Source organism: Hemitrygon akajei, chromosome 14 (assembly GCF_048418815.1).
Source record: "Hemitrygon akajei chromosome 14, sHemAka1.3, whole genome shotgun sequence".
In the NCBI taxonomy this organism is placed as follows: domain Eukaryota; kingdom Metazoa; phylum Chordata; class Chondrichthyes; order Myliobatiformes; family Dasyatidae; genus Hemitrygon; species Hemitrygon akajei.
The window spans coordinates 93,719,814-93,734,960 of record NC_133137.1 but is presented as its reverse complement, the minus strand read 5'-3'; the positions used below and the strand labels follow the sequence as shown (position 1 = coordinate 93,734,960).

Below are 15,147 nucleotides of genomic sequence, written 5' to 3'. Positions count from 1 at the left end.
ACCCAAGCAAGAGTGTCTATGCAGTGTGGATTACTAGACTGATTCTCAGAATCCAGTGAGGAGAGATTGAGAACTTAAGGGAACTCTATTTAAAAGACCACAGTGAGGCCTCCTGAGGCCCAGTGTTTATCTTTTAACCAGTACCACAAAAAGGGGCTTATTGTATTGATGTAAGTGGAATCTTCTCATGTGCAAATTAACTGTGACATTCACGTGCACCGTCAGTGATTGAGTTTCAAAACAAATGTCTGCATACCACATAAGCAGCCATGTCTATCTCTCTCTCCTTTCTTCCACACAATCAAGTATTATTGAATTTCTCCCTCCACTTCTCTGGACCCTCCCTCGACCACCCTTATGCCCATGTCATTTATAATGAGGTCTGTTCTCACACTTACCTTTGGTTGTAATCCCTCTCTCTCATATCATTTACCAATAATTGCTTTTGTCTTCTTCACGCAGCTTTCTCTATCACTAGTGGATTACAATTGGTTCTCAAAACCTCTGCAGTAGTACTGACACCCCTCGCTCAACACTAATAATTTCTTCTGTTCTCCTGACCTACAGTTATCTACTCAATCATGTTAACTTTTTCTTCATTTTCTAGCAAGAAATCAGACCATTAAATATTGTTGTCTTATCTCGCTGCTTATTGCTTCAAGTGTCTTGGAACACCTGTGTGCTAAAAACTTTCAAATTTGCCACATTAATAGATGCTACTTCTGCTCCATTTGTAATTTTTTTTAGTTCAGCTTCATTAATCTAATGACCCTGTTGTATTGTCTGCCATAGTGAGAGTTGCACATAAGGCTAATTCACAGATTGGACCATTTCATCATAATCAAACATGACCTGGAAATCGGTACTAATTCACTTCAGGATAGAGGATCAATAATCTGGTCCTAATACTTCTACTGATTTTATTTCCTCTGCAGCCGAGATGAGAGGAAATGGATTGAGAAGCAGAACCGAGCAGCTCGGGCACAGAGGAAAAAAGAAGAAATGAATAGAATTAGGACCTTAGTTGGTAAGTTTTATATTTGATCTATAAATTCCCTCTGCAACTGGATCTTGACTTCCTCACTGGGAGACCACAGTCTGTGTAGATTGGAAATAACATCTCCACCTCACTGATAATCAACACTAACGAGCCTCAAGGATGCTGCTTAGCCCACTGCACTACTCTCTCTACATCCACAATTGTGTGTTAGGCACAGCTCATACACTATCTGTAAATTTGCTGACAACACAACTATTGTTGGCAGAATTTCAGACGTTGACAAGGAGACGTACAGGAGTGAGATAGATCAGCTGGTTGAGAGGTGTTGCAGAAACAACCTTGCACTCATCATCAGTAAGACCAAGGAATTGATTCTAGGCTTCAGGAAAGGGAAGTCAAGGAAACACACAGCAGTCCTCTTTGAGGGATCAAAAGTGGAAAGGGTGAGCAGTTTCAAGTTCCTTGGTGTCAACATCTCAGGATCTATCCTGGGCCCAACATGCTGATGCAATTAGAAATAAGGCACGGCAGCGGCTATATTTTATTAGGAATTTAAGGAGAACCAAAGACACTTGCAAGTTTCTACAGAGGTACCATTGCGACAGGTTGCATCACTGTCTGGTATGGAAGGGCCACTGCACAGGATCAGAAAAGCAGTACAAAATTGTAAACTCAGCTAGCTTCATCGTGGCCACTAGCCTCCCCAGCATCCACGATACCTTCAAAACATGATACCTCAAAAAGGTGCCATCCATCAAAAATGGCCCACATCACCCAGGACATGCCCTCTTCTCATTGCTACCATTGAGGAGGTACAGGAGCCTGAAGACACACACTCAACGATTCAGGAACAGCTCTTTCCTTTCTGCCATCAGATTTCTAAATGGACAATGAGCTTCTGAACACTACCGCAGTGTTTTTTCCCCGACATCTTTTTTGCACTACTTATTTAATTTTCTCTTTTTTTAAAAAATTTTTTGTAATTTATAGTTTTTATTATGTATTGCACTGTACTGCTGTTGCAAAACAACAAATTTCATGATGTATGCCAGTGATATTAAACCTGATTCTGATTCTGAGAATTGGCTATAAAGGACTGAGAAGCACTTTGCCACACTCTTGAAATAAAACTTAGTGAAAGAAGGACCAGAAATGTATTTAAAATAGGCTGGTTCTAAAGATATTTTTCACTGTCACACTGAGTTAGGAAGTTTATTTTTTAGGAATAAAGTTTATAATTTATGAAATTAATAAATTTTATAAATTATGAAATTGAGCACTGGATCCCCACAAGGCTGTGTGCTTAGTCCATTGCTGTTTACACTGCTAACACATGACTGTGCAGCCAGATTCAAGGAGAACCTGATTATTAAATTTGCTGATGATACCATAGTGGTGGGGCTCATCAGCAAAAATGATGAAACAATGTACAGGGAGGAGGTGAAACACCTAGAGAGCTGGTGCAGTGACAACAACTTGATGCTTAATGTCACCAAAACCAAGGAGGTGATCGTCGATTTCAGACGGTCTCAGCCTGAGCGCACACCCCTCAGCATCAGTGGCTCCACAGTGGAGAGAGTGGAAAACATCAAGTTCCTAGGGGTGCAGATCTCGGACAATCTCACCTGGTCCAGGAACACCACTGGGATTGTGAAGCGAGCCCAGCAGAGATTGCACTTTTTGAGGAAGCTTAAACAAGCATCACTCCCCACTAACATCTTAACTACATTCTACAGAGGCGTGGTTGAGAGTGTGCTGACCTTTTGCATCACAACCTGGTACTCCAGCTGCAGTGCTGCCGACAAAAAAGCCTTGCAGAGGGTGGTTAGGGGAGCAGAGAAGGTTATTGGGGTCTCCCTACCTTCTGTCCAAGACCTCTTTCAGAGTCGATGCCTCCAGAAGACACGGTACATCATTAAAGACCCCTCACACCCTCTCCATGAACTGTTTGTTCTTCTGCCATCAGGCAAATGTTACAGAAGCATCAAAACTAAAACCACAAGGCTACTAAACAGCTTCCTCCCACAGGCAGTCAGACTGCTAAATAGCTGCTCTACCTGACTCTGCTTTGGACACTTTTAACTTGCACTGGACACTTATAGCTTGTTTTTAACTGACATGTGGTTGTTACTATTTATTGTTATGTTTATTATTTAGTGTTGCATTTGTTATGTTATGATTGCACTGCTCCTGGGAAACGCTGTCTCATTCTGCCCTGCAGAGCTGATGTACGGTTAGAATGACAATAAAGTTTTTGAATCTTTGAAAAAATGTATGAACATTAGGACTGTGCCAGCATGAGATGTTTTGAAATGAAGTGATTGAAATGCTGGTTCTGCGGACACCCAAGGAATCAATGCTCACGATGACTGATAACTAGTGATACAGGCCTGCGGAGATCACTCAGCTATCCAGTTGGCCAGGACCCAGTGGGGACTAGAGGCCAGCAGCAGAGCAATCAGAACAACGAGTCCAGCAAACACTCAGCAGAAACAGTTGTGCACTGATGATGTCACCTCGACTGGTGATGAAATGCTTGTGACCTAACCTCCGGGCTTGGTGATCATCCCTCCAAACTGTGAGATACTTTGTTTTGTGAGAGTCCAAAGCATCTGAATTTTAGCACTACTGGTACTTGCATGCAGTATGGAGAGCCTATTTTGTTGTTGATGGTGCTTTCTTTAACATGAGGCATTAAATGGCTAGCTCAACAAAAAAACCGGGAATGCTGTTATCCTGGTTAACAACCTTCCAATTGGTGGCAGCCAGAATGATTGAGTTGATCATTCAGCCTCAGCTTTGATGTTTTTACTATGATTTAAAAATCAGAAATAGTTTCTAATATGATAATGTCCTCTTCCTTTTAATCAACAGAAGCATTACACTTGTGACTTTTAAGTGTACAGTTATCAGAGTGGCTGCCAATAGAAAGTCCTGTCATTATTTCTATTGCTGCAAGCTGCGTGACTGTTGGTCTATAGATCTATCACAATGTATGGAAGTATAAAGTATTAAAGCCCAAAACATGTGATTTATTTTACAGATACTGCATACAATTGTGATCCTAGAATTAAGAAGTTTAAAGAAGAAGAAAAAGCAAGGAAAGAAGCAGAAAAGAAGGCAAAGGCTGAAGCAAAAAGAAAAGAGCAAGAAGAAAAAGAGAAAGTAAGGACAAAACTGAGCATGTTTGTTAGTTAGCCAAGGCCAGACTACTATTCCTATTTCTGTGCCTTACAGGTAATTATTAAAACATACTTTCAGAAGATCACTATCATTATCCAACCTTGCAAACCAGTCTGGAAATATTTTCTTCATACAACTACTATGTAGCACCAACCTCTGGTTGCATGCCTAGTATGAAGAATATGAAAGGTTGAATTTATAATGAAGTGGGACTTTTTTTAAGTGAGTTATTACACACTGGGACATACGCTTTGACCCATCGACTCCATGCTGATCATCAAGCACCCATTTGCAGGAATCCTTCACTCTGTTCTCCCCACGTTCCCCCCCTCAACAGCCCCTAGATTCTATCTCTCACATTCTTGAAGCAATGTACAATGGCCACCTTGAGTTCTTCTGGCCAGCCCCTGGTGTAGTGGCATTGGCACTGGACTTCGAGGCGGATGGTCCCGGGTTCAAATTCGGCTAGCTCCTTGCACGCTTTCCATCCATGCTGGGTTGAGCATAGAGCTAGCAACTTGGCCTCATTTTTAAAAAAAAAAAGGACAAAAATTGCTGAAGGAACAGCAAGGTTGCTGCCCGACGTGCTACAAAGTGCAGAGAGGAATAATTGCCCGAGTTCGTTATCTGCACTTATTTGGTATGTGCACCTTGGGAAACCAACAAAGACACAAGGAGAATGTACAAGTTGCACAGGTTTCTTACCTGCTGTGCAGTAGTATTTAAATTTTCTGTTATTATCCTATAAAACAATCAAATTGTTTATTTGGAATAATACAATTAAGATTTAATTGTGTATGTTTTTGAGCTGTTTAGAATTCTCAAAAGGTTGAATTTTATCACAAATATCTTGTGATATTTTACAGCTGTAATTTTTAATTATGCAAACTTCTTAGATTTATTTTAACCTATGTTTTACAAAGCAATTGAAAATATTTTGTTCAAATAGCAAAAGCAGGCTGAATTGGAAATTGTTCGATTGGCCAAAGAAAAAGAAGAAGAGGAAGCCAGGCAGCAGGCACTGCAACTGAAGAAGGAAAAAGAAATACAGAAGAAAGCAATTAAGAAAGAACGGCAAAAGCTGCGGACAGTCTGTAAGGTGTGATGAAGCCTGGCTGGGCATTTCTTCAGATTAATGAATTGAAATTTTGAGCTTTGATTGAATGATTTTCTGGCATAAATTTTAGCAGTTGAGTTACTTTGCTGGGAGTAACCAACAACCATAGCTTTCTCAATTGGTGAAAGCCATTTAATTTTTTGATATAACTGGTATCTTGGTAAGCTTAGTTGGATAACCTCATGCAATTGTTCCTGCAAAAAAAAAACAAGAGCAGACTTAAGATTGGAGTGCAAAGATCAGTAACTACATCAAGTTAACAGCAAATTTTATTTCTTTAGCTATTGTCTTCCATGCTAAAGAATAGTTGTTCAATTTGATGTAGAGATCAGAAACAAAATTAGTTTAACTTGACCTTGTCTGCTACCATTCTTGCTCTCTCTTAAGAAAACAATGAACAAATTGCTAGCCTTTCTGTTTGCTTACTAAACCTTCAGTGATTTAACTATGCTAATTCCTTCAACAAGAATTATTCTAATTCCTAGGATGTTTCTATTGACATTAGGCAATTTATTTAGCAGACTGTAGATGGCAATTTTTAATCATTTTGCCCTAGTTTAGTATTTTGGCCATTTGTCCATTCTTCTTCTTGCAAGTTTTTATGTCCCTTATTCTCCAGATATTGATGTCAGTTACAATATGGTGAATTAGTTTCTAGTGGGTATGAGATAACTCTTAAACTTAGCTTTGCTTATCTCTGCCTCCAAAGCTGAAACCTTGTTAGAACCCACAACAATGTAGCAATGACTGAATAATCTATTTTAGTGATATTACTTAACCCGGCTGTATATTATGTAATCTTTTATAAATAGTTTAATGACTTATTAGAAAGTGTACCGACAGTATCGATGTAGTTATAAAGAAGGCAAGCCAGTGGCTGTACTTTATTAGGAGTTTGAAGAGATTTGGCGTATCAACAAATACACTCAGAAACTTCTATAGTTGTACCATGGAGAGCATTCTGACAAGCTGCATCACAGTCTGGTATGGAGGGGCTACTGCACAGGACTGAAAGAAGCCGCAGAAGGTCGTAACAAAGTACCCAGGACATCTTTAAGGAGCGGTGTCTCAGAAAGGCAGCGTCCATTATTAATGCCCTTTTCTCACTGTTACCATCTGGTAGGAGAAACAGAAGCCTGAAGGCACACACTCATCAATTCAGGAACAGCTTCTTCTCCTCTGCCATCTGATTCCTAAATGGGCATTGAAGCTTCGGACATTACCTCACTTTTTTTTAATATACAGTATTTCTGTTTTTGCGCATTCTTTTAAAGCTATTGAATATACATAATTGATATACTTGTTTATTATTATGTTGTTTTTTTCACTCTCTGTTAGATTATGTATTGCATTGAACTGCTGCTGCTAAGTTAACAAATTTCACATCACATGCCGGTGACAATAAATCTGATTATGATCTCATTACAACATTTGCAATATTATCCACTTCCAATCCAATGTCATTAGTCTACTACAAAAAATCATATCTACCCCCTCTACCACATGGACCTCTGGTCCATTCTCTGAGTCTTTACCACAAATTCTCTTTGCTTCTCTGAAAAAGTAGCATTCTTAAAAATAAACTTCAACAAAGTCTTCTACCATGTCTTCTGACCTCTCATTATCTTTCTTGGGTCTTTTTGTTATCTAAATTGCTTGAAGTGGGTTTAGAGAAGTCTTTTGTTTACAGTTGTCTTATCATTTTGGTAAGAGTTGTCTCATTCTAAAATTGTTGACTCCCACCTTTCTACTTTTCTGTCAAGTCATCAGATCTCAATACCTGTTCATCATAAATGTGTCCACATCTATGTTGTCAATGCCATTTTCTACCCTTTTAATTTATTGCCCCACTATCACCTTGATTAGTTAATCTCAAAAACAAGGCCAGTTTCTTTAATCCTTGAAGTTGGTGTAAAATTAATAATTAATCTTGTTTCTCCTATCTGTACAGTTTCAAAACCAATGATTGCCTTTCTGTAATTAGATGACTAGACATGCACACTAGACCCTGTGGTATATTAGTTGATAGAATTAAGTTAGTTGGCTATATTTAATATCAATTCACAGCAACCTAATCCATTTCTGCTACTCACTCACTTATATTTTGATCCCAGATGCCAATTTACAACAAAAATTTGGCAGTGGATAAGAAGGACTGTCTACGCAAAGTATTTACTGATTCTTTCTTTACTTATCATCCTTTTGAGAATTTTTTCCCTGACACTAAACATTAAAAAGTAAACTTGTGACATTAATAATTTACAGCCATCAGACTGATAACAACCAAAATTAAAGCCTATAAGAAAGTCAACATCAGTAAGATAGAAATATTATACAAAAAAGGCCACGTCTTTGACCTACAGGAGATATTGCCTTGAACTAGTGCAATGTTCCAAGTGTCATCAGACCTAGCTGTCCTGCCTGAGAGATTGCTTAGAAATTAGACATGTCTAGCTTAGAGCTTAGAAATGACACCTAGAACAGAATTTCCGTGTATGTTTGTGTTCCCAAACACACTATTTCCCTTTGACTTGTCCTTGCAAGAAAAAAATGGTTACGAGCAACCGAAGCATCTTCAGTACAGTGTTGGCCATCCTCTAGTAGCAGAGACTAAAACTTGGACTTTCCTTATAAAAAGACAGTCAGTAGACTTGACCTCTACATGTTCTGTATGGTGTATGAGGATTTTATAAAATCAGTGCAAGTGGATTCTGAAGTTATTGTCATCACTGCTTTCTAGTCTCATTATTGTACGGTGATTCACTTTTTGTTTTTAAAAGAATTGGAACTACTTTACGGATAATCAAGCTGAAAATGTGAAAATGATGGAGGATGTGGAGAAACTCTGTGACCGACTTGAATTAGTGAGGTAAATATCACAGTTTCTTATCTGCTCATGCCTTATGTGGTTTATACTAGACAAAGATTTACTATTTTTTAAAAAATATTTCGTATCATGTATTTCATGTCTTAATAGAGTATCCTTTTGATAAATAGCCGATGAGCTTAGAACACAGATCAGTACTTAGAGCTATGATGTTGTGGCTATTACATAGACTTGGGTGGCTTAGGGGCAGGAATGGTTACTTCAAGTGCCAGACTTTAGATGTTTCAGAAAGGACAGGGAGGGAGGCAAAAGAGGTGGGGGCGTGGCACTGTTGAACAGAGATAGTGTCATGGCTGCAGAAAAGGAAGATTTGGAGGGACTGTCTACTGAGCCTCTGTGGGTGGAAGTTAGGAACAGGAAGGGTTCAATAACTCTACTGGGTGTTTTTTATAGACCACCCAATAGTAACAGGGACATCGAGGATCAGATAGGGAGACAGATTCTAGAAAGGTATAATAATAACAGGGTTGTCCAGTAGAAGTGGTAGAGGCAGGTTCGATTTTGTCATTTTTTTAAAAAATTGGATAGGTACATGGACAGGAAAGGAATGGAGGGTTATGGGCTGAGTGCAGGTAGGTGGGACTAGGTGAGAGTAAGCACTCGGCACGGGCTAGAAGGGCCGAGATGGCCTGTTTCCGTGCTGTAATGGTTATATGGTTATTATCGTGAGAGATTTTAATTTCCCAAATATTGATTGGCATGTCCCCAGAGTCAGGGGTTTAGATGGGGTGGAGTTTGCTAGGTGTGTTCAAGAAGGTTTCTTGACACAATATGTAGATAAGCCTACAAGAGGAGAGGGTATACTTGATCTGGTATTAGGAAATGAACCTGGTCAGGTGTCAGATCTCTCAGTGGGAGAGTATTTTGATCACAATTCTATCTCTTTGGAGAGGGATAGGAACAGACAAGTTGGGAAAGTATTTAATTGGAGTAAGGGGAAATTTGAGGCTATCAGGCAGGAACTTGGAAGCATAAATTGGGAACAGATGTTCTCAGGGAAATATATGGGAAAAATGTGGCAAATGTTCAGGGGATGTTTGCGTGGAGTTCTGCGTAGATATGTTCCAGTGAGACAGGGAAAGGATGGTAGGGTACAGGAACCGTGGTGTACAAAGGCTGTTGTAAATCTAGTCAAGAAGAAAAGAAGAGCTTACGAAAGGTTCAAAAAAACTAGGTAATGATAGATGTCTAGAAGATTATAAGGCAAGCAGGCAGGAGCTTAAGAAAGAAATTCGGAGAGCCAGAAGGAGCCATGAGAAGGCCTTGGCGGACAGGATTAAGGAAAACTCCAAGGCTTTCTGCAAGTATGTGAAGAGCAAGAGGAGAAGATGTGAGAGAATAGGACCAATCAAATGTGACAGTGGAAATGTGTGTATGGATCTGGAGCAGACAGCAGAGGTACTTAATGAATACTTTGCTTCAGTATTCAGTACGGAAAAGGATCTTGGCGATTGTAGGGATGATTTACAGCGGACTGAAAAGCTTGAGTGTGTAGATATTAAGAAAGAGGATGTGCAGGAGCATCAAGTTGGATCAGTCACTGGGATTGAATAAGATATATCCCAGGCTACTGTGGGAGGCGAGGGAGGAAATTGCTGATCCTCTGGTGATCTTTGCATCATCAATGGGGACGGGAGAGGTTCTGGAGGATTGGAGGGTTGTGGATGTTGTTCCATTATTCAAGAACGGGAGTAAAGATAGCCCAGGAAATTATAGACCAGTGAGTCTTACTTCAGTGGTTGGTAAGTTGATGGAGAAGATCCTGAGAGGCAGGATTTATGAACATTTGGAGAGGCATAATATGATCAGGAATAGTCTGCAAGGCTTTGTGAAAGGCAGGTTGTGCCTTATGAGCCTAATTGAATTTTATGAGGATGTGATTAAACACATTGATGAAGGCAGAGCTGTAGATGTAGTGTATATGGATTTCAGCAAGGCATTTGACAGGGTACCCCATGTAAGGCTTACTGAGAAAGTAAGGAGGCATGGGATCCAAGGAGACATTGCTTTGTGGATCCAGAACTGGCTTGCCCACTGAAGGCAAAGAGTAGTTGTAGACAGGTCATATTCTGCATGGAGGTTGGTCACCAGTGGAGTGCCTCAGGGATGGGTCGGTAAATTTGCTGATGACACAAAGGTTGGAGGTGTTGTGGATAGTGTGGAGGGTTGTCAGAGGTTACAGCGGGACATTAATAGGATGCAAACACTGGCCTGAGAAGTGGCAGATGGAGTTCAACCCAGATAAGTGTGAGGTGGTTCATTTTGGTAGGTCAAATATGATAGCAGAATATAGCATTGATGGTAAAACTCTTGGCAGTGTGGAGGATCAGAGGGATCTTGGGGTCCGAGTCCATAGGGCACTCAAAGCTGCTGCGCAGGTTGACTCTGGTTAAGAACGCATATGGTGTATTGGCCATCATCAATCGTAGGATTGAGTTTAGGAGCCGAGAGGTAATGTTGCAGCAATATAGGACCCTGGTCAGACCCTACTTGGAGTACTGTGCTCAATTCTGGTCGCCTCACTTCAGGAAGGATGTAGAAGAAAGGGTGCAGAGGAGATTTACAAGGATGTTACCTGGATTGGGGAGCATGCCTTATGAGAATAGGTTGAGTAAACTCGGCCTTTTCTCCTTGGAGCGAAGGAGAATGAGAGGTGACCTGACAGAGGTGTATAAAATGACGAGAGGCATTGATCGTGTGGATAGTCAGAGGCTTTTTCCTAGGGCTGAAATGGCTAGCACGAGAGGGCAGTTTTAAGGTGCTTGGAAGAAGGCACAGAAGAGATGTCAGGGGTTAAGTTTTTTACGCAGAGAATGATGAGTGTGTAGAATGGGCTGCCAGCGATGATGGTAGAGGCGGATACAATAGGGTCTTTTAAGAGACTCCTGTACAGTACATGGAGCTCAGAAAAATAGAGGGCTATGGGTAACCCTAGGTAATTTCTAAGTTAAGGACGTGTTTGGCACTACTTTGTGGGCCGAAGGGCTTGTATTGTGCTGTAGGTTTTCTATGTTTCTATAGTATTTTTTCTTCTCTTTCCGTTCCCCCTCCATTTTTTCTAAAATAAATATAAATACAAATAAAAAATAATGATATTGAAGAGCAAACACGAGGAAATCTGCAGATGCTGGAAATTCAAACAACAATACACACAAAATGCTGGTGGAAGGGTCTCGGCCCGAAACGTTGACAGTGCTTCTCCCTATAGATGCTGCCTGGCCTGCTGTGTTCCTCCAGCATTTTGTGTGTGTTGTTATAATGATATTGAAACTGAGTTTATGTCACAAACTCCATAATCTTATATGGAACATGGAGATTATGGCTTTGCAGCAACTAAATTAGCAAGCTGCAAAGCATTTAAATGAAAGCAAAAGAATCTAATAGAATTGCTTTGAGAGGAGGCATGTGTAGAAAACTTCAGTTTTGAGCTGTATAGCTAGGTAAATGCAAGCAAGCATAGTTTAAGAGTGAAAGGTGAAATATTTAAGAGCGCACGTGGTGAAAATGTGCAACGAGTTGTCAGCGGAAGTGGTGGATACAAGTTCAATTTCAACATTTAAGAGAAATTTGATAAATACATGGATGGGAAGGGTATGGAAGGCTTATGGTTTGTTGCTGCCTGATCTGTATTGTTTGTGCAATCCCCCCCTTCTAAACTTCATAGCCTACATCTATATCCTTTCCCCTTTAACACCTTTTTTGAAATCAATTTCTTAGCCAAGCTTTAAAAGGTTTCTTCCTTTGCTTGGAGTTGAATTTGATTGCATCTCTATATGGAGAATAATGATGCATCTTAAATGTTATAGTACTGAAAATTTACTATTTGTTTTGAAGAAAACAATCTCGCGTGGTCCTACTACCTCTATAAGGTAATGCCGTGGACGTATCAGACATGTTTAGTACAACTTGATTTTATTAGTATTCAAATTCTTTAAACATGCCACATAATTAATTTGCAATAATTTCAATTGATTCACTGTTCTAATTCTTCACTTGTTAGATTAAATCACACAACTCGTGGCTTGGGCCATGTGAGATGAACTGGTCAGGCTCCCTCTTGGGTGGTAGACAGTTCTTCCTTCTGTGATGACTGTTCCCAGTGTTGTTGCTACTGATATTGATGTACCCTACCCAGGACGGTCATCTGAGAGTACATAAGAAACGTTTTTTACATTTACCATCCTTAATTTTAGTGACCTGGGCTCCCGCCGAGATTGAATGACCCTCTGCTGTCTTACATTCAGCAGTGGCTGAACTCGTGGTTCTACTTTTGTATACTAGGTTGGAGGGTTCACATAAAGTTGATTTCTATTTTTAGAGTTCACATAAAGTGATTTCTTTTTCCATCATGGCCTGTGGTTTAACTGTTAGCCACACAGCACTTGTTTCTCATAAATTGTTATATAGCATGTGCATAAAATTTTAAATTGTGGATTGAAACCAGGTAGGCGCTAACTTTGGTTTGTTATATTTCAGTTACTGTGTTATTTTTGCCTAAATGCACGTGGATGCATTGTTATGTTTTAACAAGAGTATAAGGAATGCAGATATTAGGATCTACTTTCCCAGTTTCAATGTTCTTTGTTTTCCTTTCTCCTAGCCTACAAACCTTAAATGAAGTACTTGCATCAAGTACAAGGGATGAAGGCCAAGTTGAAATTCAGAAACAGGTATGCTGTAAAATGTATGTTGGGGTGATGCAAGAAAGAACAATCTTTTGTTGGCACATGGTCTGCAAATTTTGATTACATGACATGGGTTGCTTCAGTGTCCTTGAGACTAAAATGACACTGAAATGTTATGTGATGTGGCACATTCTAGTCAGAACTCATATTGGTGTGTTTATTTACTCGCGTTCGTGCCTTGACTGTCACCATGGTTGTTGCCTCCTTGGATGCAGGTCATCAGATCCTGGAGACTTATTGCCCTTCAGTCCCACTAATTTCTACAATACTATTTTTTTATTCACGGTTAATTTCTTTGAGTTTGTCTTTAATTCTCCATTATTTCCTGTCTCTTTCTGTGAGGACACACAAAATATTTGATTGAATTTCTTTGCTGGTACTTCATTTCCCAATGTAATTTACCTTGCCTCAGTCAAAAAAAAAGCATACACATTAACATAAGTGATCTACATATCTTGTCTGTTTTTAATCAATTAACTTACACTCAATCTACTTTCCCTTCCATCAGCACTGTCTGGATCCTCTTGTTTAATTGGGGCTCTTACTTTTCTCTAATATTAGATCAAAGGGGAAGGCTTAAAATGATACCATCCTTATGTTCTCTTGAGAGCTATCAATGATCCACTTTACTATCCCTGACCATTCTCCCACTTGCTGCTTTGTGTGAATTCTCCGCATTAAAATGTTTATAATTTCCATCAAATGAAATGACCCAAAGGCAAAATGATATGCTTGTAGTGGTATGGGTTATTTTCAAGTACTTGCAATTTGCAGTGCCTTTTCTTTGGTCACTTTATCCACATGAACATGACTGCTCTGCTTTAAAAGCCAGTTTCCTTTAAGATGCACGGAGATAGCTGAAAAATGGATATGGATATATAAAAGTTGATCGCTGGCACTTGAGTGTTGTTCTAATTTTAACTTTTTATTGGAAGATCCAAGAGGTGAATGCACAATTAGCAAAAGAAAAAGAGGAAGCAGAGGCACGCATGCGGCAGGCTACAAAAAGCTCAGATCATGTTGCAGGTTGTGGAGGAGGAAGCAAAGCCTGGCTTGAGGATGACTTGCAGCTCCTGATAAAGGGTGTAAATATCTTCCCTGCTGGAACTAATGCAAGGTAATACCTGGAAACTACTTGTAACTTATGTAATACTGCATCTTGTTGGGTGTGGCACTGGCAAAAGCCAAAATATAACCAAGTATTTTTGAGACAATTAAATTGCTTTTGATAGCATTATATCTGGTTGTAAAATTTCAAGTTAAAGGAAAAAAATCTTAAGCAACGTGTTTCTTTCTCACATTTCTTACATGTGGGTCGAGTCCTTGGGGGTGCTACTTGTTGGGTGGTGACCACAAATTCTCCTTTGGCAGCAGTATAAGATTAACAGATATACAAAAAATATGGAATGCAAGTAGGTTGATTCATTTGACCTTCATTTTTTTTCTTTTCCACTTCTGTACATCTCAGTTTCTATTCTGAACAGTATTAATAAGCATTACAGCTCTAACTATTCTGAGTCAAGGGAACTATTTGTTTTTCTTCTGGTTATTTTCCCACTTAATTTTCTCTGATTTTCTCCAATTGAATTTAGTCTTTTTTTTTTGCAAAGGTAGTAGCAATTCTCTAAAGACTTAATCAAATGTCCATTTCCAGAAAGAGTATGTGGACATTATCATGTGTTGCATTTCAATCAGACTCATAGGATAAACTGTGTGCTGGAAACACCAAGTCAAGCACCATCTGTGGAAAGAGAGTGTTTGACCTGAAACTTTAGTTGTTTTCGCATGTTGCCTGACCTGCGGAGATTTTCCAGCATTTAGTTCAGGTTACTAGTATTGCTGGTTTTGGATTGTTAGTATTCTAACTACAGTCTTATTAAAGCAAAGATTAAGTGTTTAGGTTGGGTTACTTCATCAAAATGTCCCAGTTGGATAAGTGGATATTCACATACCTTTAAAGTTTTTACTTCATTCCATTTAAAGAAAACACAAACAACAATTATCTTTAATGTTTTAATATCCAAATGTAGTAAGTAATTCACAGTTACATCAAACTGCACTTTCTTTTTAGATGGGAAGTAATTGCTAACTTTATCAATTCACATTCAACAAGTGGAATTAAAAGAACAGCCAAGGATGTAATCCAAAAAGCCAAGAATTTACAAAAACTTGGTAAGTGCTGAAGCTTTTATTTAATCCTCACTTTGTGAACTGGATTGAAGAGGTTATTTTGAAGTATAAATTAAAAATCTACTTATATACTTTCATATAAATG

At 39.2% G+C, this 15,147-nt stretch overlaps 1 protein-coding gene across 1 annotated transcript in view; it reads left to right on the top strand.

Annotated features, from left to right (window-relative positions):
- Nucleotides 1-15,147, top strand: part of dnajc2 (DnaJ (Hsp40) homolog, subfamily C, member 2) — a 41,044-nt gene that overhangs the window by 24,030 nt on the left and 1,867 nt on the right. Inside the window, exons 8-14 of the mRNA XM_073066636.1 lie at nucleotides 936-1,027; nucleotides 4,044-4,165; nucleotides 5,133-5,282; nucleotides 8,081-8,169; nucleotides 12,788-12,857; nucleotides 13,808-13,989; nucleotides 14,944-15,044. Of these exons, the coding sequence (XP_072922737.1) occupies nucleotides 936-1,027; nucleotides 4,044-4,165; nucleotides 5,133-5,282; nucleotides 8,081-8,169; nucleotides 12,788-12,857; nucleotides 13,808-13,989; nucleotides 14,944-15,044 (806 nt within the window). The remainder of the gene's footprint in view (nucleotides 1-935; nucleotides 1,028-4,043; nucleotides 4,166-5,132; nucleotides 5,283-8,080; nucleotides 8,170-12,787; nucleotides 12,858-13,807; nucleotides 13,990-14,943; nucleotides 15,045-15,147) is intronic.